The sequence below is a fragment of the Podarcis erhardii genome (genome assembly GCF_964252035.2).
Source record: "Podarcis erhardii genome assembly, chromosome: 13".
NCBI classification, from domain to species: Eukaryota; Metazoa; Chordata; class Lepidosauria; order Squamata; family Lacertidae; genus Podarcis; species Podarcis erhardii.
In genome coordinates, this window is record NC_138502.1 from 13,686,554 (window position 1) to 13,707,959 (window position 21,406).

General features: G+C 44.7%; 2 protein-coding genes and 1 long non-coding RNA gene across 5 annotated transcripts in view; 2 read left to right on the forward strand and 1 right to left on the reverse strand.

Annotated features, from left to right (window-relative positions):
- LOC309326538 overlaps positions 1–21,406 on the reverse strand; it is a 99,123-nt gene that overhangs the window by 22,755 nt on the left and 54,962 nt on the right. The window lies entirely within an intron of this gene.
- LOC309326476 (interferon-induced very large GTPase 1-like) lies at positions 419–2,259 on the forward strand (the record flags this gene model as incomplete). Its single annotated transcript, XM_081835265.1, is given in 2 exon segments — positions 419–997; positions 1,003–2,259. Coding segments are annotated over 2 exon segments (1,371 nt in total). The 3' UTR covers positions 1,795–2,259.
- LOC309326452 (uncharacterized protein) lies at positions 4,479–21,191 on the forward strand. Of its 3 annotated transcripts, none has more exons than XM_081835196.1 (14): positions 4,479–4,910; positions 5,452–5,748; positions 6,124–6,277; positions 7,036–7,325; positions 7,690–8,007; positions 9,561–9,711; positions 10,560–10,766; positions 12,033–12,357; positions 14,076–14,227; positions 14,722–14,771; positions 15,562–15,732; positions 16,171–16,260; positions 17,416–17,569; positions 20,396–21,191. In XM_081835196.1, exons 1-14 carry the CDS (start codon positions 4,616–4,618, stop codon positions 20,673–20,675), a joined length of 2,934 nt encoding a protein of 977 aa, XP_081691322.1. In that variant the 5' UTR covers positions 4,479–4,615; the 3' UTR covers positions 20,676–21,191. The 3 variants fall into 3 exon arrangements, with proteins under 3 accessions (XP_081691322.1, XP_081691323.1, XP_081691324.1); XM_081835197.1 differs by having other exon boundaries at positions 9,564–9,711; XM_081835198.1 differs by lacking the exon at positions 16,171–16,260.

A 21,406-nucleotide genomic window follows, 5' to 3' on the forward strand; every position in this document is an offset into this window, starting at 1 on the left:
AAAAGGCCCCTTGAAAAGTAAAACGAATCTCTTTGAAGGACCCTTAATTTTCAGATAACACTGATAGATAGGGAAAATAGGGTTCTGCATTCCTATGTCCCTGGCTGGATTTCCATTTATTTCACTGTGCCTTAAGTTTTGTGCCACATATAGTGGAATGTTTTCAGCCAGTTGTGTCTACCTGTATCACTGTGTTCATCTTCCCTGTTCAGGTGCACGTTTATCCCAATCTCAGTTTTCTTCTCTTTCCCGATGCCCTTAATCCAGAGCATATTATTTACCCTGAGCAGCAATCTTCTCTCTTCCCCTCCATTGTATTAAAATACTGCTGCTAACTTAGAATTTGAAATTCACCGGGTGATGGCAGCATTTTAATTCTCAAATGGAGTATATGGAGTAAATTCATTTTAATTCTCAAATGGAGTATATGCATATAATAAAACATTTTGCTTACTCCTTGTTGTCCAAATGCACTTCATATATTGATGAAAAGCTCAATTCTAAAGGAGATTATGATGAAACCTACTGCATTGACCTTTTGTGTATGATCAGTGAAGTGCTTCAACAGCCTGATGTTCAAAATCTTCATACAACCCCTGGCTTTGAAGTGGACCTTAAGCTCCACATCTTGGGAGAAGCAGCTCATGCATTTCAAAGGAGACATGAAGAATTTGTTAAGGAAAATGATCCTCACATGCACCTGGAAAAACTGAAACCCCACTATTTTGCAATTTTCAGAGATCTTTATCAGGGAAAAGATGCCCATCAAATCCAAGCTAAAGATTTCTGTGAAATGTGTCTCCATCCTGCTATAGTGAATTATGTCAACAATAGACTTGGAGTGGAAATAGTGGACAACTTTCACAATAGTGAGCAGTCTATTGACTTTGGCTCTCGAAGTTTTTTCCAGTTTTCTATCCTGAAGGATCTGTTAAATGAATGGGATTTTGACCAATATGTTGAATACATCACAACCTATGAAAAGTTTGTCAAGAGTTGGAGTTGAAAAAAATGGTGGATTACTATACAAAAAATGAGGATCTGAAGAATCTGGAGGAAAACATTTTCTCTGCAATACTTGACAGAATTGGAAAAACATTGAACAAGCTGAGGCATCAAGGTGCTGCGACAATCTCAGAATTTGTGGAGGATTTTTCCCAAGAAATGCAGAAGGAGTTAGTCATTCCTAAGGATAGTTTAGTGGGGACACACATGAAACAGGCATTTGATCCTGGCCACTTTTTTGCTTTTGTTGAAAGCTTCCTTCCTAATTTGCAAGAACCAATATTAAGCAGGTTTAGAGACTTGGATATCAAATCCAAATTCTCCAAACTGCCTGTGAAGCCCCAAGACGAAATCTTCAAGCAAATGTTTGGCTGTGGGAAGCAGTGTCCCTTCTGCTACACCCCCTGTGAAGCTGGAGGGGGCGCTCATCGGGAGCATTTTGCAACAATCCATCGACCTCAAGGATTTGGAAGATTCAGATATATAGATTCAGAAAAGCTGATATGTTCTCTGTGCTCCACCAATGTGTCCACTGATCAAGTGTTCCGAAATCAGGACACAAATTATGAATGGCATCCATACAAAGAGTATCGTAAGTATTATCCAGACTGGCGTATCCAACCTGATCCCAGTATCAAAGCTTCTGATTACTGGAAGTACATTTTCAAAATGTTCAATGATGACTTTGCCAGACAGTACAATGCTAAACCAGCTGATCTGCCAGAGGACTGGGAAAATATAACCAAAGAACACGCACTGCAGGCCTTAAAAGATAGATACAAGTTGTAACCAACAATGCCATCAGAATGCTTGCCTTAAAGACCTGGAAACAAAAGTGATTTCAAACAAGTTTTTACATCCACAGATTGCATCCAATTTTATTAAATGTATGCCATTTTTGTATGAAAATCTCAGACATTATGCACAGCTGCAAAACATAATGTGACTCTGCACATAATATGACAAGGTTGCATGTTGAAATTAGCAAAACAATGATGTGTTTTCATTTTTCAGATTATGGTAAAAGTGTAAACGTCTTGCGCTAAAGTAGTCCTAGTCAGTAGCCATACTCATTCCTAGTTGTCTATATTATATGATATATAGCTTTTGGGGTAGTGAGGGACTTTTTTACTCTATAGCATTCAGGTATGTGATTGTATCCATGATTATTTGCTGCCCCCATATTTTGTAATTCACAGCACGTATATTCTTTGTCTTTCTTTTCCAAGTGTAATAAACCAATCTTTCACTCTTTCCTGATGTGACAAATTCTTTATTGGGTATAAGGGTTGAAATGCATTTTAATGAATGCACCCTGACTCTTTGCCAAAAGTTACATTCGTATTTTAGGTCCATGCTGGACAAACATGTGGGTTCAGACATGCACATTGTAACACACATCTGTGGGCAACTTTTAGGGCAACCTTTTTTGCTGAAATTTGAATTCTATGGAATTCAAATGGGTAATACAATGAAGTACAATATAATAAAAGAAGCAATAAAACTAAAACATTAGCTATTATATACAGATGTTTCCTCCGAGAAGTTCAAGGTGACATACATGGGTGTCCCCTTCCCATTTTATCCTCACAAGAACCCTGTGAGGTAAGTTAGGTGGAGGGACAGTGACTGGCCCAGGGGCACCCAGTGAGCCTCGTGACTGAGTAGGGAGTCGAGTCCTGGTCTCCTATGCGCCATTCCAAAGCTCTAACCTTTACACCACAATGGTTCTCGGCACATACGGCATCTAGGGAAAAGGTAAAGGACCCCTGGACGGTTAAGTCCAGTCAAAGGCGACCATGAGGTGTGGTGCTCATCTTGCTTTCAGGCCGAGGGAACCGGCGTTTGTCCGCAAACAGCTTCCCGGGTCATGTGGCCAGCATCACGAAACCACTTCTGGTGCAACGGGACACAGTGACGGAAGCCAGAGCGCACAGAAACACCGTTTACAGCATCTAGCACATCACAACTGCTGCAACAGGCAGGAGACCCAGGTGATTCACCAGGAACATCAGAAAATTTTAAATGGTCTGTGAGGGGGGAAAGTTTGAGAACCAGGGATTTAAAGCACACAACTTCCGACCTGCTCTCAGGAACAGGTGATTTTCCCACACAATTCTGAGCACTGCCACACCCTCAAAGCAGCTGGAGAGCATGATTTTGCACAACGTGCAATCTTCTCAATCTGCAGAGAACTGATAAATTTGCAAAAGATCACAAAGGGTTTGTCTCAAGCTCTTAACCCATCTAGTTCTCTGACTTACAACAAAATCTGTGCTTGTTGTAGCCACAGCATCGGCATCCCTCATGGTACAAGGTTGCCTTTCTGTCTGATCGCCCTCCACTGGTTCAGGTAACATTGCAAGCGCCGTTGCTTAACCTCGAACACAAACACTGGGAGATACAGTCTCCCAAGTACATACTGTAGGTTCCAGACCAGCCTTTGTCAACTTGGTGCCTTCCAGATGTGTTGGACCACAACTCCCATCAGCCACAACCAAAATCAAACTCAGTAAGTAAAGCCCTCAGGATTCTTTGGAGGAAGTGGGTGTTTTAAATGTCAATGTAAAAAATGTTTCCTGTTTTACCATTAAAAAAATTCCCCTGCCAGTGGATATAGAAACAAACTGGCAATGACAGTCCTGCACCTCAGCCCAGCGTCCAGCAACTGGGTGGACAATGAGAAGAAAGCAGACCCTGCAAGTGTCCTTGTTTTCCAGGGACAGCCCTAAATTAACAGAAGCCCATCCCAGTTTCTGATTTGATCTGGGAATGTACCGCTTTTCCTTAAAGGTAAAGGGACCCCTGACCATTAGGTCCAGTCGTGGCCGACTCTGGGGTTGCGGTGCTCATCTCGCTTTATTGGCTGAGGGAGCCGGTGTACAGCTTCCGGGTCATGTGGCCAGCATGACTAAGCCACTTTTGGCGAAACCAGAGCAGCGCACGGAAACGCTGTTTACCTTCCCACCAGAGCGGTACCTATTTATCTACTTGCACTTTGAGGTGCTTTCGAATTGCTAGGTTGGCAGGAGCAGGGACTGAGCAACGGGAACTCACCCCGTCGCAGGGATTCGAATCGCTGACCTGATCAGCAAGTCCTAGGCTCTGTGGTTTAACCCACAGTGCCACCCGCGTCCTTAGGATGTCTCCATTTCCACTGGAGAAATGTCGGAGGGTATGGGAAAGTACAACAACCCTGCGATGTAGTCCGTGGTTTATACGACGGGGTTAGGCGCTGGGGGCTAAACCTGCTTTGGATTTCCAGGCTGCAACAAGAAGCAAGCCCGTCTCCTTCGACGCCTCGCTGCCCAAATCCCCGTTCCGCTTCCTGCTGCACCGGCTTGCCTGGGGCCCGACTTCTTCCTAGGTTTACACCACTACCACCAGCCCGCTTCACTTTTATCCTTCCGGGACAGAGGGAGGAGGGAACTGAAAGCGAAAGCGGATCCTTGCCTTTAACAGACGGCGCCCCGCCCGCCGCCTTTGGCCCACGGCGGGGTTTCAAGCTGCTGCCTTCTCCCCCCGCCCCCCGCAGCCGTCGGGGGGCAAGTTTTGCCGCGGAGTCGGACTTCTCTTTGCTCCCTTTCCCCTTGGGGAAGGAGAGAACGCGATGGCGGAGGAGGAGGACAAGAGGACCGTCCGCGACCGCCTGGCGGACGCCCTGGAGGACTTGAAGGAGTACGATCTGAAGCAGTTCAAGTTCCATCTGAACGCGCTCCCGGCCGAGGAGGGCTATGGTAGCATCCCCAAGGGGCGGCTGCAGAAGGCGGATCGCTTGGACCTGTGCCGCCTGCTGTTTGGCTACTACGCCGAGGAGGGCGCTGTGGAGGTGACGCTCAAGGTGCTGGGATGCATCAACCGGAGAGACCTGCGGGAGAAGCTCCTGCAAGTCAAAGGCGGTGGTGGTAAGGAGAGGGGCGGGGGTCGCAGAAGCACACTGGGCCGGGGGAGGGGCGTGGGGGGGTCTTAGTGATGGGGGAAATCTGCTCTCGGTGAGTCCAGATCATCTGGGACAGGCTAAAAGCGGGAGAGTTTGGGGATTTTACCTGGCCCAGGTGTATCCCTCTTCCTTGCTGCAGGTGGAGGTGGATAAAAACTCCTAAATCAACAGGCTGGCATAGGACTTAACCTTTCTTTCACTTCACCTACCAGATTAATTCTGTTCTATAATCTCCACATTTTAATTTTTATTAATAATTTTATTAATAATTTTATTAAATACTTTAAATAATTTTATTAATAATTTTATTAAATACTTTTAGTAATACTTTTATTAATACTTTTATTAAATACTTTTAATAATACTTTTATTATTTATTTTATTTATAAGTTTTTTTTCTTATGGATTATAATCCAGCAGTTCCTACAGGGGGAATTCTGTGCTGCTGTTTGGTTTTTTTAATCGGAGACTCTTTTCGATGTGAACTTTTCTTCTAATGTTCCCAGCCCTCCTCGATGGCTGCTTTGGTCTGAGGCAATGGCAGCGGGAAATCAGAAACATTGGTGGAAGAGTGTTTCCTTCCTTTGAGAGAGATGTTGCTTCACTTCGTTCTTTGAGAGATCCTTCCTTCTCTCTCCGGCTCTTCACTTCATTTGACAGCTGTGGGATGGGAGACTTCAAGTTTGCATCGACCAGAACCAGAACAGTCGGTGGCAAAAGCATTACTAGAAGGAGGATGGTTGAAAATGGACAAGAAAGAGTAGAAGTTGTAGTTGACCAATCAAATACTTTAGCTATAAATGGTAAGAAGTGGTTTCTCCTTTTAAATAACAGATGTTTTATTAAATGCAGATGTTTAACATAAATGTTGAATGAAACCAATTTGAGCATTCCATTGGAACCTTCTGGAAAGACTTCAAATGGCAGCTAAGGTAAAGTATTTATAAACAGCTCATTTGCACTAATAATACCCGTTTTCACCTTAATTGCCAGTAGATTAAGTTTTCCACCTGCTGAGATTATCCGTATCTTTTTTTTTTACACTTCCTTTTTATATTACATGATTACAGGTGAAAAGCAATGTTGCGTGGGCATTGGGCACTGAATTATTCTGTGAAAGATTCTTGAGTAAGGCTGATCTTATCTGTCCTCTCTCATTTCCCCCCCCCTATCAACAGGATCATCTGCAACCATCGGAGAGACAGAATCCATTGCCAATTGCAAGAACTTAAAAATCAAGGTTACTGAAGTACTGGGTGGAGAGTTATCTCATTTGGTAGAGGTGAAAGACGATGTGGCAGGAAAGGTTTCGTCAGGAAAAAACACCAGGAGGTAATCTCAGTGCTTAAGCGATGGACGGAACTGTTGCCAAGAACCACACAACTTTATGGCACTCCTTGCTCCATGCCACACTTACACCTCGGCTGCCGCTGCAACACTGTCCCTCTCTGTTGGTGTTTTGTATTAAGTAGAATAAGGTGCAAGCTGAGTGTGCAATGAGAACTGGAGAAGAAATTATAGGAGGTGGGTAAAAATACTTTGAGAGGCACGTGGAGGTGAGGCGGAAAAGAAAATAGAAAAGAAGAGCTTTCTTCACTTAGAACCACTGGCCTATATTCAACAAAGTTCTACTTGGAGTAAACCTATTGTAAGTAACCTAAATTAATTATATCCATTAGTTTCTATGGGCCTGTTTTGACCCATTGAGACTAGTGTTGGCTATAATAACCCTCTGGATCCGCAAATTCTGCCTAAAACGGGGATGCTGTCACAATACAGATACCTGTCTGATGGAAACCGAGCCGCAAGGAAAATGCAGCAGCAAATAATTTAGTCATTTTCGAAGCTGGAATAGATATAATGCCGGTAATTGCCAGCTAATTACAGTGAATTCTGCCTCAATCTGCCACTATTTAGTTGTTGGCATATCACTGGGGATAGAAAGCTTGAGAAAGTGTAGGTTTCATGCTGACATCATGCCCTTTACCTCCAGCCAGCATCACACAGAGTTGTTGGTTTTGCAGCAGACTGAGACTGTTCCCCTTCCTGCCTAACTTTGACATTTCTTTTGCTTTGCCATTTTGTTGCAGAAGGAGTACAGTGGCAAAGACCACACACAGCCGTCTTTTGGGCACCCTGGAGAACTTGGCAACATACAATTTGAGGGCATTCAAGTACCGTCTCAACTCGCTCCCAGTCAAGAAGGGCTACAGCAACATCCCCAGAGGGCGCTTGGAGAAGGCAGATCCCATTGACCTGACCCAGCTGCTGCTTGGCTACTACAATGAGCATTATGCTGTGGAGGTGGTCCTCACGGTGCTGAAATCCATCAACCAAAGAGATCTGGAGAGGAATCTTCTCGCTATCACAGAGAATGATGGTAAGGAGAGAGGAGTCCCGGGTGCACACTGAGCTGGGTGTGGGGAGTCTGAGAGGTGAAGGAAAACTATTCTTGGTAGTCCAGAGCATCTCATCTGAAAGAGGATCTTTCAGAGTTTCGGAGAAAGGAGGAGTTTTTGTTTCTTACCTGGTCCAGGTGCATCAGAACTCTGTATTACAATACACCAACAGCCTCTGATTCAGTATTTTTCATATTTGTTTTCCCCTCACCTCCCCCTTGATTTTGTTTCATAGTGCCAGTGTAGGGAAAAAAATCCTAATTTAGGGAAGGATTTAATTTTTTTAGACCCACCTTAATGATGTCTATAGAGAGCGTTTTCATTATGATTTTTGTTGTTCCCCAGGCCTGTTCGATGGCTGGTGTGGTCATGGCCAATGGCAGTGTGGAAACAGAAACGGAGATGGAAGTGGATCCTGTAGATTTCCTTCCTTTGGGAGGGATTTTCCTTCGCTTCGCCATTTGAGACAAGGGGGTCTTATTTCATTCTCTCTCACGCTCTCTGCATCATTTGATGCTCTTGGGGCAGGAGATTTCAAGTGTGTATCCACGTCAATCGAAATGGTTGATGGCAGAAAACGCATCAGAAAGAGAATGATTGAGAACGGACAAGAAAATGAAGAAGTTGAAGACATTGACGAATTAAACCCTTTGGCTATAACTGGTAAGACACAGTTCTACTTTTAAATAGCCAGTTATTCAGCACATGCCTTTGTCAGAAGTGTTCAAACTTACAATGAGTCCTATTTGGAGCGTTTAGTAGGGACGTTTTTGAAAAAATTAAACACTTTCATTGTATACGGCTTCCGTCAGCTGTTTGGAACAATTGGACAGAAGTGAAATATTTTTGTGCTAGGCTGCTGCACTTATAATGTTTCTCATGGTGCATTTGTAGTTTGAACAGCTTAGCAGCACTATTTGTGCATACTTAAAAGGTAAAAGTAAAGGGACCCCTGACCATTAGGTCCAGTCATGACTGACTCTGGGGTTGCGGCGCTCATCTCGCTTTATTGGCCAAGGGAGCTGGCGTACAGCTTCCGGGTCATGTGCCCAGCATGACTAAGCCGCTTCTGGCGAACCAGAGCAGCGCACGGAAATGCCGTTTACCTTCCCGCTGGAGCGGTACCTATTTATCTACTAGCACTTTGACGTGCTTTCGAACTGCTAGGTTGGCAGGAGCAGAGATTGAGCAACGGAAGCTCACCCCGTTGTGGGGATTCAAACCGCCGATCTTCTGATTGGCAGGCCCTAGGCTCTGTGGTTTAACCCACAGCGCCACCCACTTACTTTGAGATAAATCTGCTCAGTTTAATGGGGCCTTCTCTCAAATGACTTTGGATAGGATGAAAGCCTTGCAAAAGTGTTTTCTGGTTTTTTACAGAGATGTTTAAGGTCAAGTGTGTTCCTGAGGAAAAACATCATTCGATAAAGTGCTTAGGAAGGGCAATAGTCTTGAATTACAATGCTCTTTCTGGAATACTGTCACTCTTATAGCTCTTCCTGTATCCTTCCTTTCTGTTTGCTGCTTACTGGGCTCTGATAAGGTTTTGCCTCCTTCCCAGAGGCTAGCGGGCAAGGCAGAAGACTAAAAAAACTCTCTCCACAGTGGGAAAGCCCAGGGGGTGTGCAGGTGGGGGGAAGAATAAATAAATTGAGAGCAGGGAATGGCTGCTTCCCCCCTTCCATTTATTTATTTCCCCCCACCTGCATAAGGTTGAGATCACATAAGTAAAGTGAGCATAAGTTGCAGACCCAATGTGTGAAAATGAAAAGAAAAACTTAAAAAAGAAGAAGTATATTTTGGGGATAGACAGTGGGCAGTGTTCAGTTGTGCTCCTTGTTGTACATATTTTGGGGGCTGTGTAAAGCAATGAAGAGGGGGAACCTCATCAGCTTTACAGCCCTACAGACTCAAGTCCATAAAAGTCTACACTATAGCATAAAAGTTTACAACATGTGCTTAGTCAAAAGCAGGGTGATCAGCCTCATAGGGAGACTTGAGTGTACTAAGCGTATATCCGAAACATATTAACCAGCTTACTCTAGCGCACACATGTAGTATGGAGAGATAGGCCATCGTTCAAGTAAGGCTGCAATCCTAACTCCTCTAACTTTAGAGGGAGGCCCACTGAATTCAGTAGGATCTACTTATGAACAGACTGGTTAGGATGGCACTGTAAGTCTGGTTTATCTCTGCACTCTCTCAATTTCTCTCAGGAGGGTCACCTGCAATCATGAGATTTCCAGAGGCAGCTGCAAATTTCCAGAATTTAAGAAATGAGTTCTCCCATGTGCTAGCAGGAGATGTACCTCTAATTGAAGAGGAAGATCTGGGGAGAGAAGATTCATCAGGAGGAGCCGCCGAAAGGTGATCTCTGTGCTTAAGCAATGAGTTAAAGAGTTGTCAATCATTGCACCTTGTTGAAGACTATGCCTACAACAGAGCTATAGCTCAGACGTCTACCGTTCTCTCTCCTGGTGCTTTTGCACTGTGGAGAAAGTGGATAGACAAAATGCGGTTCTTACTTTGGGCTTGTATAGCACCCTCAGTACGCATGATAATTTACGGAGGCCAAGAGGGACTTACAATCTATAATTTAATACATGTGTTATAGCTGGGATGGGAGAGTACAGAATAAGAATGCATATCCATTTCATTTAAACATTCTTAGGGTTATTTACAGCAGGGCATGCCGACTGCCATAATCTTTGTGGGAAAGATGGATTTTTCAGGTGGGATTTGAAGGGGCAACCCAGGGAAATTTGAGTGTTGGTAGAGATGTCAGGAGAGATAAAAGGGCATCTTCAGACAACCGATTTTGTGGAGCTCACTGTCACAGAATGTGGCAAAGGCCATTAGCTTATCTTAACATTAAGATGATGGCCATCCAATGGGATCAGGCTCATTCATTTGCAACAAGCTGCTAGCCATGATGGGTTAGCTGTGCGGTGACAGCATATCGCCAAATACCAAGGAAGAATGCTGTGAAAGTGCATCATCTGCTAGAGCTTCCTGATGGCATTTAGGTGGCTACTGCGGGCAACAAGATGGTAGACCTCTTTGGCTTGAGTAGAGTTGTCAAATTGAGGAGGGATTTGAACTCAGGTTTCCCCTGCTCCAACTCACTAGTCTACCCGGCACATCACACACTTGTTTTCGTAGTATATCTTAACATATGTAAATGATCTTCTCTCCTCTCCTTCACCCTCCTTAAGATCTGCTTTGTGCACAAGTCAGAATAGAGTGACCTTGCTAGGGGCACATGCTCCTTCAAAAAGGACGCCTGGTCTGGAGATGTTCCACGAGAGGATCCCCCAGAACTGCTTGGAGAACTTGCAACACATTGGCAGAGGGGGCTTTGGAACCGTCTTCCGAGCTCAGCACAAAGAAAAGGGGATTGTGGCGGTGAAGATTTTCCACCGGTAAAGCTGGTGGTTGGGTGTGTGGTTGAGGGTGGAATTATTATTATTATTATTAGAATTAGAATTTATATACCGCCCTATACCCAGAGGTCTCAGGGTGGTTCACATAAAAGATATAGAAAGTCAAAGTAAAAACAATAACCCAATAATACCCCCCCCCAAAAAAAGAGCCACATTTTAAAAGGGTACAGGATGTCGATCAGGTCAACCAAAGGGCTGGTTAAAAAGGAACGTTTTTACCTGGTGCCTAAAGGTATATAATGAAGGCACCAGGTGAACTTCCCTGGGGAGAGCATTCCACAGACGGATTGTTACCACCCTCCAGACCTCTCGAGGAGGAGGCACATGAAGAAGGGCATCTGAAGATGATCTCAGGGTTTGGGTAGGTTCATATGGAAAGAGCTGTTAAAGGTTTTATAGGTCAAAACCAGCACTTTGAATTGGGCCCAGAAACGAATAGGTAGCCAAGTGCAGTCGGACCAGGATTGGTGTAATAAGCTCAAACCGTTTTGCTCTGGTGAGCAACTGGCCTCTGAACTCTGCACTTGCTGAAGTTTCCAAATCGTCTTCAGAGGCGGCCCTACATAAAACACATTGCAGTAATCTAACCTTGAATTGGTTATGCAGATGTGGTAGAGCCTCTATCTTGCACCCACAAGGTCCTAAATCCCAGACACTCTGCCTTCAGCAATGTGGCAAATAATTTTAAGGGCTTGGGAATGTATGTTGTGACTTCTTTGGACGGTACCAGGTTGTTTCCTGGATCCTTCAAAGGAAACCCCAAGGGCAGGCCAATTTAGACTGCTGACATCTTGGTTCCATGTTCAGAATTTTGTAGCTAATGCTCCTTATTCATGGAGTTCCTGGGGGAAGAGCTGTCTGTCTAGGTCAGGCCAGGAGAGATCCCTACCTAAGACCTTGGAAGAGCCATTGCTAGTCAGTGTAGACTGGCCTTCACGAAACCTGGTTCCCTCCAGATGTTGGCTGCGGCTGATAAGAATTATAGTCCAAAAAATCTGGTGGGAAATGGGTTGGTGAAGGCTGATTTCGGCTGTACTAAGTGGACCATTGATCTGACTTGATGTGAGACAGCATTCCATATCTCCTCCCAACCTACTCAGACCAGCTCTTGACAGACTCAGGAGCTCTTGAGACCTTCTGATTAGGCAACCCCATCTTGAGTTCATCATTCAATGAGTCTGTGTCTCAACAGTACTTTGTAACTTTTCCTTTGACTCTCACCATGGACTCTCTTTCACCCTCAAGCACCAATCCACCCAGCGCAAATGTGTCCTGCATCCGAGAGCAAGCCCTGACTGAAGCCCGCTTCATGGATGAGGCATCTTTCGCCCCCATCCCTCGTCTTTATGGCCTCTACGAGAAGGGAAATGAAGTGGGCCTAGTGATGGAGTATGTGGAGAACGGCAACTTGTCTGGCTTGCTGTCCAGTGCCTTGCCCTGGCCCCTGCGAATCCGCATCCTCTACCAGGTAGCCCTGGGGATAGACTTCCTGCACTGCCTCCATCCTCCGCGGTTCCACCTGGATCTCAAGCCCAGCAACATCCTGCTGGATGAAGCCCTGAATGTGAAGGTGAGCCATACACACACACACACACTCTCTCTCTCTCTCTCTCTCTCTCTCTTTTTTTTTTTAATTGGGACCAGTCCAGGTCAGTGCTCCCTTTCTGCTTCCAGGAATGATTTTCTCCATCGGCTGAGTGACTCCAGGCAACCGTGTCATGGAGCGCTTGTAAGTTGCTGAGATTCTGAAATGGGTTCTTGGGTGTAAGCAGGCCTCTCGAGCTTCCTGCTAACTCCTCCTGAAGCAAGTCCACACCAGACCATTTGCTCTTGCAGATTGCATGTTCACGGTGCCGTTGCAAATGAGCGCATCCATCGTACAATGGATCCAAATTCCTTACAGTTGTTGGAAGATTGCAATATTCAGCAAAAAAAAAATGGCAAGATTCTTCAGCATTGTAATGTAGCCTTCATACTTTGGAATAATTAAACACTCATTTGAATGTTTCTGGCATAACAAACACAAGTCCCATTAAAAACTGTGCCACTGCAGGGTCAGTCATAGCATCAGCCAATTCATGTTCCCTCTTCATGGACATTATTTGTGATTTCTCTGAAGCAGACACCAGCAATCTCTACTTTCCACAGTGATGATGTTTCAGCCTCATAATACGCTCAGCTTTTGTTCCTTATGCCACTTGCCTTAAAACAAAGAGAAATATTAGTATTAGAAGTATTAGAAATATTGCATATTATAAGTAAAAAAAAAATGAGGCTGTGGCCTAGCAGAGTCTCATATCATTAAATGAAGGGTTTATGGTCATAATTTGCAGGGGGCAGATGACTCTTGGGCTCCTTTCCAGCTCTACAGTTCTATAATTCTATGATATTTGGCAGGGGTGTCATACTGATGTATATATTTTGCTCTAGGAGGTTTTGTTTGCTCAGAATCAAGTATACACCTCCAGAGTGAACGCTAAATACAGTGGTATCTCGGCTTAAGAACTTAATTCGTTCTGGAGGTCCATTCTTAACCTGAAGCACCACTTTAGCTAATGGGGCCTCCTGCTGCCACCGTGCTGCCAGAGCACGATTTCTGTTCTCATCCTGAAGCAAAGTTCTTAACCCGAGGTACTATTTCTGGGTTAGCAGAGTCTGTAACCTGACGCGTCTGTAACCTGAGGTACCACTGTACATTAGTTCTGGTAAATGAGCCACCACAACTGCTAGAGGGCTGTGAAAATTTGTGTCCTGGGCTTTTAGGACTCGTCTACCCATGTACTATCTGAAACCAGAGTGGCACATTGGCTGCCAGATGTAAAAAAATTTCCAGTTCTCCCACCCAACTATTAGTCTTCTGATACTTTTCAATTATGTAATATAAAGTTTCTTTATGAGCATCTTCTGCTTGGAGACCAGAAGAGGGGATGCTGCACCCTTCTCCCCCAGTGATGAGAGTCTGCCTGCTGTGCAGAGCAGTGGTGCAAAACCCAGTTGCTTGTGGAGCGGCACCGTTGTTAGTAATCCTAAAGAGGACAAAGTGCAGGTAAGTCAATACCTTGGGAAGGAGCTGTTGCTCAGAGGCAGAGCACCTGCAGTTCAGTTGCCAGCATCTCCAGGTAGGATTGGCAATGTCCCCGTTCTGAAGCTCTGGACAGCTCCTGCTGCCAGTCAGCGTGAACATGACTGGGCCAGATGGACCAATAGTCTGACCTGGGAGGAGGCAGCTTCCTATGTTGTCCCAGTTGGGAGTTCTCTTCACTGTTTTCCCTTGTCTCCCCCATTCAGGTGGCCGATTTTGGCTTGTCCAAGTTTGGGACAACTCAGCGCTCCCCTCTCCCCTCTGAAAGCGCAGAAGTATCTGGCGGGACCCTCGAATACATGCCCCCCGAAGCCTTTGCCGAGTCCTACAAGCCAGAGCCAGCCACAGATGTCTACAGGTGGACAGAAGCGTCTGCTGTGGGGCACAAGGGGGTTGGTGCAATTGCATGAGCACTATAGAATTGGGGAAAGGTTAGCATGACAGATGCTCAACTAGATGGGCCATTGGCTCGATCCAGAAAGGCTCTCCTTACGTCCCTGTCTTTGGAGCATATTGTGGGTTGGATACTCTTGCACAACCTGATGCTGTTGGGACTACAATTCCCATCAGCCCCAGCTGGAGCTTGTAGCATTTGTACTCCAAAACATCTGGAGGGCGCCAGATTGCTAAGGCTGCTTCTTGTGTGAATGAATGAAGGCAGTGAGCCTGACATTGGTTAACCTCTCTCTTGCGGCGTTCCTTCTGCTGACTAACCTATAGTACAGGGTAATGTAGAAGCCCAAGAGATGGAAAATGGCATGGGACCACTGATATTGCTGTCCCACAGGAAGAGGGAAGATCTCAGTTGAAGTTGGGAGGGGCTTTTAATCGACTTGCTTTTTTTCTTTTCAGCTATGGGATCCTCATGTTCTCAGTGCTATCCGGCAAGGAACCGTATCCATGTGAGTTGTGCTCTTTCTGCTTATGGCTTACTTCTGCCTGTCTGAATTACAGAGAATATGTATTCAATGCAGTTGTGCCCTGGGAAGCCAACACAAGAGAAAAATGGGCACCCTTCCAATGGGGCGTCTACACCATCTTGTGGCAGGGAGTCAAGCACATACAGTAGTACCTCGGGTTACATACGCTTCAGGTTACATACGCTTCAGGTTACAGACTCCGCTAACCCAGAAATAGTACCTCGGGTTAAGAACTTTTACTTCAGGATGAGAACAGAAATCATGCTCCGGCTGTGCGGCAGCAGGAGGCCCCATTAGCTAAAGTGGTGCTTCAGGTTAAGAACAGTTTCAGGTTAAGAACAGACCTCCAGAACGAATTAAGTTCTTAACCCGAGATACCACTGTACTGGGAAAATAAGGCTTATGCAATTAAAGTTGCCTTGAGGCCAGGAGAGGGGAACTGGATCTGGCTGGTGTGCCAGATTCTTATCTCTTATCTCCACTCCCATGGCCCAAGTGGAACAAGTGGGTGGGGCTGTGATCAGGTGGCGCATTTTTGTCCATGTGATCAGCTGGTGGTTGGAGCATTCAAAGCACTGTGCATGGCAACCTGCAGGCTCCAGCAATTAGCCAGTTGGTGGTTGCAATCCCCCTTTGCTGCATCACCTATAGGACGGTGGGCCAAATAGCGAGGCCTGATGTGGCAAAGGTTCACCACCCCTGCTTATGACTGTGTCAAGTGATGTGTCCTGGAAATGTTCTCTTGAATGCCTCGATATCCATCCCTGCTCAGCCAACCCTCAGAGAGACAACTCCATCTTCAGAATGCAAATCCAAGAGAATCAAAGGCCAAACACCCAGGAGCTGGAGGGGAAGATACACGAGGTGGAGAAACTGGAAAATCTGATCAGCCTAATGAAAAGGTGCTGGCAGAAAGAAAAGGCCCAAAGACCATCCTTCCAGGGTAAACGTGACCTCTTCTCACCTCTGCCCCTGATTTTCAGTCCTTATTATTTTAAAGGTGCTAGACCTCAAGCCTCTTCAAAAGTTGAGTCTTCTGATTCAGAAGCCCTTCTTTAACCCCAGAACTTGTGAGACAAAAGAAATACACTTCTGGAGGGGAAAGTGTTGTGGCAGATGGCACATTTTCAAAGGTCCTCTTGTTCATTAGATAAACCCAGGCACTGAAAACAGATTTTGGGGCTGAGCCCTGGTAACCCTGACTTAATGTCAGAAGTCAAAGCACGCAAATGTGACTCCATGAGAGAATTTATAAGTGCTTTGGGGCTTTCCGTGTGGATGTGGGACTGACCCTAGTGCCATTTTGAATGCATAGAAAACCCTGTCAGAGCTGTGCGGGAAAAGTGTGTCATTCTTTTGTTTGCTTTTCAATTTTGCTCAGTCTGCAGCCAGGAGATGGAGGAAATCTATTCCTGCTACATGCCGCACATTGAGACTGCTGTTCGTGAAGTTCAGGATAGTTTGGCAAAAGGTAGTAAAACCATGTTACTTATCAGTTTTGTATTCTCAACCATCCACTAGGTAGCAGTAATGTGCTAATAAATTTATCACACCTTTCTGTTCCTCAAAGTGTAGGCCTGAGGTGCCTGGCAAGATTTATTTTTTTTATGGAACAATTTAAAAAAAAAAGATTACTGCAGCAGAAAATAAGGAAACAAAAGCAGCTCAGGATAAATGGGGCCAACAGACCGTTGTGGTATAATAGTTAGAGTGTCGGACGAGGACCTAGCAGACCTGGGTTCAAATCTCTACTCAGCCATGAAGCTCACAGGGTGAGCTTGGGCCAGTCACAGACTGTCAGCCTAACCTACTTCATAGGGTTGTTTTTAGGATAAAATGGGGAGGAGGAGAACCACACCTTGAGCTCCTTGGTGGGATGTAAATACAGTAGTAGTAGTAGTAATAATAATAATAATAATAATAATACCAATCTCAGTTCTGTGTACCAAAAGTACATTTGAGCAGGACGATGTTAACTAGATGTCAACAGTGAAGGAGCCGAATGAGTTGAGCTAGGGAGTAATAACCAACATTGTGTGTGTGTGTGTAATATAATATAATATAATATAATATAATATAATATAATATAATATAATATATATTTTTTATTAAATTTTCTGTTTTACAATTTAGAATATTCATTTAAACAACTTTAAAATATCCAAAACTTCCCTTCTTCTCTTTCCATGTTTCATTTTGCATAACATAAATCCCTGCATATTTTATATAAGCCAGACCATTCAGTATTCCATTATTCCATCCATCAAAACTTATTTACACTGTTGAATTTATCTTAATAAACATTTTCCAATCTTCTTTAAATGTATATTCTTCTTGTTCTCTTATTCTATATGTTAGGTCCGCAAGCTGCGCATATTCCATCCGTTTAAGTTGCCATTCTTCTTTAGTTGGGACCTAGGTCCCAACTAATAACCAACATTTTGAATCAATCTCTTAACAACCACCATGGCTTTTGCTGTTGGTTCAGAGGGCAGGGAAGCCACTCTCCTCATAAACAGAGTCCCCACCGGCTGTTGCTGGTGAGCACGTAATTGGTCTGTTTCCCCAGGGCAGATATGCCATTGGGTTGATTAAATAAATCTCTTTCTCTGTGTTTGCTTTTTAGCAAAAGTCCTCCCTTTAAGGGTCGCTCAGGACCAGGCCGGACATCAGAGTGGAATAAAGCGCCCTTGGTCGGAAGTGGACTGTGCCGTGCCCTGTACCATGGAGACAAAAGAGGATTCGGGAAGAGGCGCTTCTTCAAGAACAGCTACCAAAGGGTAATTTCTGTGCTCAAGTGATGAGCTGAGGCATTGCCCAATATTGCCCAGTTTTTGCTGGAGGACCACGCTAGGGGCCATGTTTACACCAGGACTGGACGTCCACCTTCTTCTTCTGTTCTCATTTGCTGTGTCTGTGTCCCAGGAGCAGCCAGTAGTAAGAATGTGGGGAACTGAAATACAGGTCAGTTTCGGGCAAAGACTTGTTTGATTGGGACAGGGCTGTTATCCCCAGCAAGGAAGTGATGTTGAGTTGGATGGTTGAGGCCACATGTGAAATGCAGTGGTGTTGTTATAGTAACTGTGGGGCTACTGGATGGTTTTCAGAAGCTGAGTTAAACATTTGGGATGGGTTGGAATGATGTTGTATGGAGCTGTGTCTGGGGCACACATCTGAAGCGGAGAGGAGAGTATGAGATCATGCCACAGGAAGTGGGCCAGGCCGGGGCAGTGGGAGGAGTTGAAAGGAATATTTAAAGGCAGTTGGGGTGGCCATAGAAACTTGACAGTTGGAAGAGGGTGGAGAGGATTAACCAGACAGAAATGAGGTTTAGGGTGGGGAGGAGGTGAGCTATAGCCATCTCCAAACTAACAGGAATAATCTGGTTACAGATAGGTAGCCGTGTTGGTCTGCCATAGTCAAAACAAAAAATTCCTTCCAGTAGCACCTTAAAGACCAACTAAGTTAGTTCTAGGTATGAGCTTTCGTGTGCATGCACACTTCTTCAGATACACTGAAACAGAAGTCACCAGACCCTTCTATATAGTGAGAAGGTGGGGAGGGTTATTACTCAGAAGGGTGGTGGGACACAGCTATCTGCCAATCACCCATTCCCACCACCCTTCTGAGTAATACCCCTCCCCGCCCTCTCACTATATATAAGGGTCTGGTGACTTCTGTTTCAGTGTATCTGAAGAAGTGTGCATGCACACGAAAGCTCATACCTAGAACTAACTTAGTTGGTCTTTAAGGTGCTACTGGAAGGAATAATCTGGTCTCCCCGCCAGCAGCCTAAGGAGAAAAGAGTGAGAGAGCAAAGGGCTGTGTAGCAGGCTGTGGGAATGTTGTGGATAGTAGGAGAGGATATATTGATTAAATGTTATCCTTCCTTCACTCACGCAAGAGAGTCATGTAGCAGAGCACATTCCCCTCAATACAACAGGAAGCTAGTTTGCAGATTCATTTGAATCTCTTTAGTTAAGCAATCCAGTCTGGCATTCCCAGATTGGATTTCTTCCTGGTAAGACCCCTTTTGATCCCTCTCAAAAGAATAAAGACACAATAGTCTTTCCTTTAAGTAAACTTCTTGTTACTTTTATTCAGTTCACAGTATGATCCTTGAAGGCAGGCTTTAGCTTGTAGTTACAGTTACAGAGAAAGGTGTGGATTCATCCCATATGGGGATTGATCCCGTGTGCTGCTGGCTAAGAGCCAGCAGGGCAGTCCAAACGAATCAAAAGAGAGAAAGATGGCTGCATGACTGGACCTTTTATGGGGTCTGCAAGGGTCACCCCCACCTACCTGGTGTAACAGGAAGTTATACTGGCTGGAGTGACATCCCCCTGTTTGGGTCCACACTAGGGAAAAATGGAATGTTGTATTTTGACTGCTCCAATGGATTACATCACACACAGGCCTTGTTCCTTGAAGTGTTTAAGAGGGATTGAAGACCTCCCCTTTTAATGGATGGTTGGAGATTTTGTACTATGGATCCCTGGATTTTATCGCTGTTTAGATTATTGCTAGATTTATGGCAGCAGTTAAGGACCTAATTAGGCTTGGCAGGCCTCTCTATTCGGCCCGTAAGGTAATTTTGGCCAAGCCAAACCCATTTGCCCTATGTGCTGTTGCAGGAATTTATGTATAGTGGGGGAGGGGTTGCCCTTCAGCAGATATCATGCACATGCAGCCCACTACCAAAATCAGCACAATCGCTTTTGTTACTTTTGTGATTTGTCCCCACAAAACACTTCATCACAGTTTCTTCCTATCTATTCAAAGGGCCTTTGCTGCGCGATACCAAATGTAACAATTCATTGATAAATGTATGTACTGGCTCACTGGGAAAACTTCAGAAATTCATATAGACGTGAGCTCAGCTACTCAGCAGCCCCTCTGCCTGAGTGATAATCCCTGGCATCCTGATACCTGAGTGCCAGACAGGCAGGCATTCCAGAAATAACAAATCCAGATGAAGACAAAAGGGTGTGATTAACTTGGCTGGGAAACAGGGAAATGTAAATATCTCTTTTGTTACACTTGATGGGTGTTTGGTGGAAGGCAAGGGGAACCATGGGGCAGGGTCCAGGATGCTCATATTACTGCCACCAGACCTCCCCTTTCATGATGTAACCGTGATGTATGAGTAATGTAGTTTGGGGGGGTGTAACATGGGGATTAGCAGCTAATAAAAGTTTGGGGGCTCTTTTGTTCTGGGCTTCCATCTTGTTCCACCTTGTGGCAGGTGGGAGTCCTGTCGCGACAGTCTTCAATAAAGACCAAGCCTACTGGCTGCTGTTTTGCTCTGGTATTCCTGGCTGGTGTCCTTTTTTTTGTCCAAGGGAGCCTTCAGATTTCTCCCTTAACAGTGCTCCCCCCTCCCCCGTAACATTGTGCTTGACATCAGGTGTGGGGAAGGCCAAGATGCAGCCACCTGCCGAAAGCAACACCTCTGTGTCTTTGCCTGTGTGGTTTGGATGATACAGGCTGCTGAAAGGGCAGTAAGATAATCTTACTGTGATTTCAGGTGATTGACAGGTGGGAGGCCCTGGAAAACAGATATATTGTGTGTGTGTGTTGTAATGTTGCCTCCCCTTGATTCTCAGCTCCATTTGTTTGGAATCTCTGCCTTCTGCTGAAAAGCCTGCTGATCGTATAAAGAAGTCTAAAGGGAAGTTAACGGAAGATTTTGCTCTTCAAAGAAACCGAGAGGCATTCCTGAATATAGCAGAAGAAAACCGTCTTCTTACGAAGGGCGAGTGTTTATGCCTGAGTCAGATGAATCATGCACAGGAGTTTGTGGAGAGCCTGGTCAACACGGTGCTGGGCAAAAAAGAAATAATGCATAAGTTATTCCTCTACTGTCTGGAAGAGCTAAGGCTATGAGCTTGGAAAGATCTGCCTATTTCTGAATATTTAGAAAACGGTGGCTTATGCACTGATTGCTCTTTTTTAAAGAGCCCATCGAAGTCAGGGAGAAAGACTCCAAAGCACACAATTTTCTGCTGCTATCTTTTTTACTCCGTATGTGGAAAGCTTTCCATTTTTTAAAGAAAACATTACTTCTAAAGTAATGGATGCATAAGAAATGGATACAGTGCCAACCAAACTGAACAATTAGATTGGATAAAATGCCAGTCAAATATAAAATCAAGGTTGGAATGAACCTTTCTCAGGAGACTATTTTATATTTGTTTCTCTGCCGCTTTTCATTCACCTTTTCAGTTTGCGCTTTCCTAGTTTTACCACCCCATCCCCCCTCTCTCCCCTAATGTTATGCTATATACAGCACTAATATCGCACATGGAATGTTACTGATCTACAGAAAAGACTTGACGACCTGAAAAAAGAGACAATGCACGTACTTGTGTAAACTAAAATATATTTAATAAAAAAATATTTTTTAAAGAAAAGTTTGCACTTTCCTGACAGGTGCCTTGAGCAACATCTCTTCTGGGGGACAAAGAGTGTTGGTAAAGTATTTTAGCTTGGGCTAAGTTAATATTGTTATTTGGGAGTGGGGAGTGTTGTATTTTCCCCAAATGTCCCTAAAATCTGTATAGGGAAGTTTTAAATGTTTGATGTCTTACTGTGTTTTAATTTTTTAGAAGCCGCCC

What these genes read in the sequence shown, in the direction of transcription:
- LOC309326452 (XM_081835196.1), top strand. Translation starts at nt 4,616, where the DNA reads ATGGCGGAGGAGGAGGACAAGAGGACCGTCCGCGACCGCCTGGCGGAC. An exon ending in AAATACTTTAGCTATAAATG is followed by an intron (nt 5,749 to 6,123) that starts GTAAGAAGTGGT and finishes CCCTATCAACAG; the next exon opens with GATCATCTGCAACCATCGGA. An exon ending in CGGCAAGGAACCGTATCCAT is followed by an intron (nt 14,772 to 15,561) that starts GTGAGTTGTGCT and finishes ATCCCTGCTCAG; the next exon opens with CCAACCCTCAGAGAGACAAC.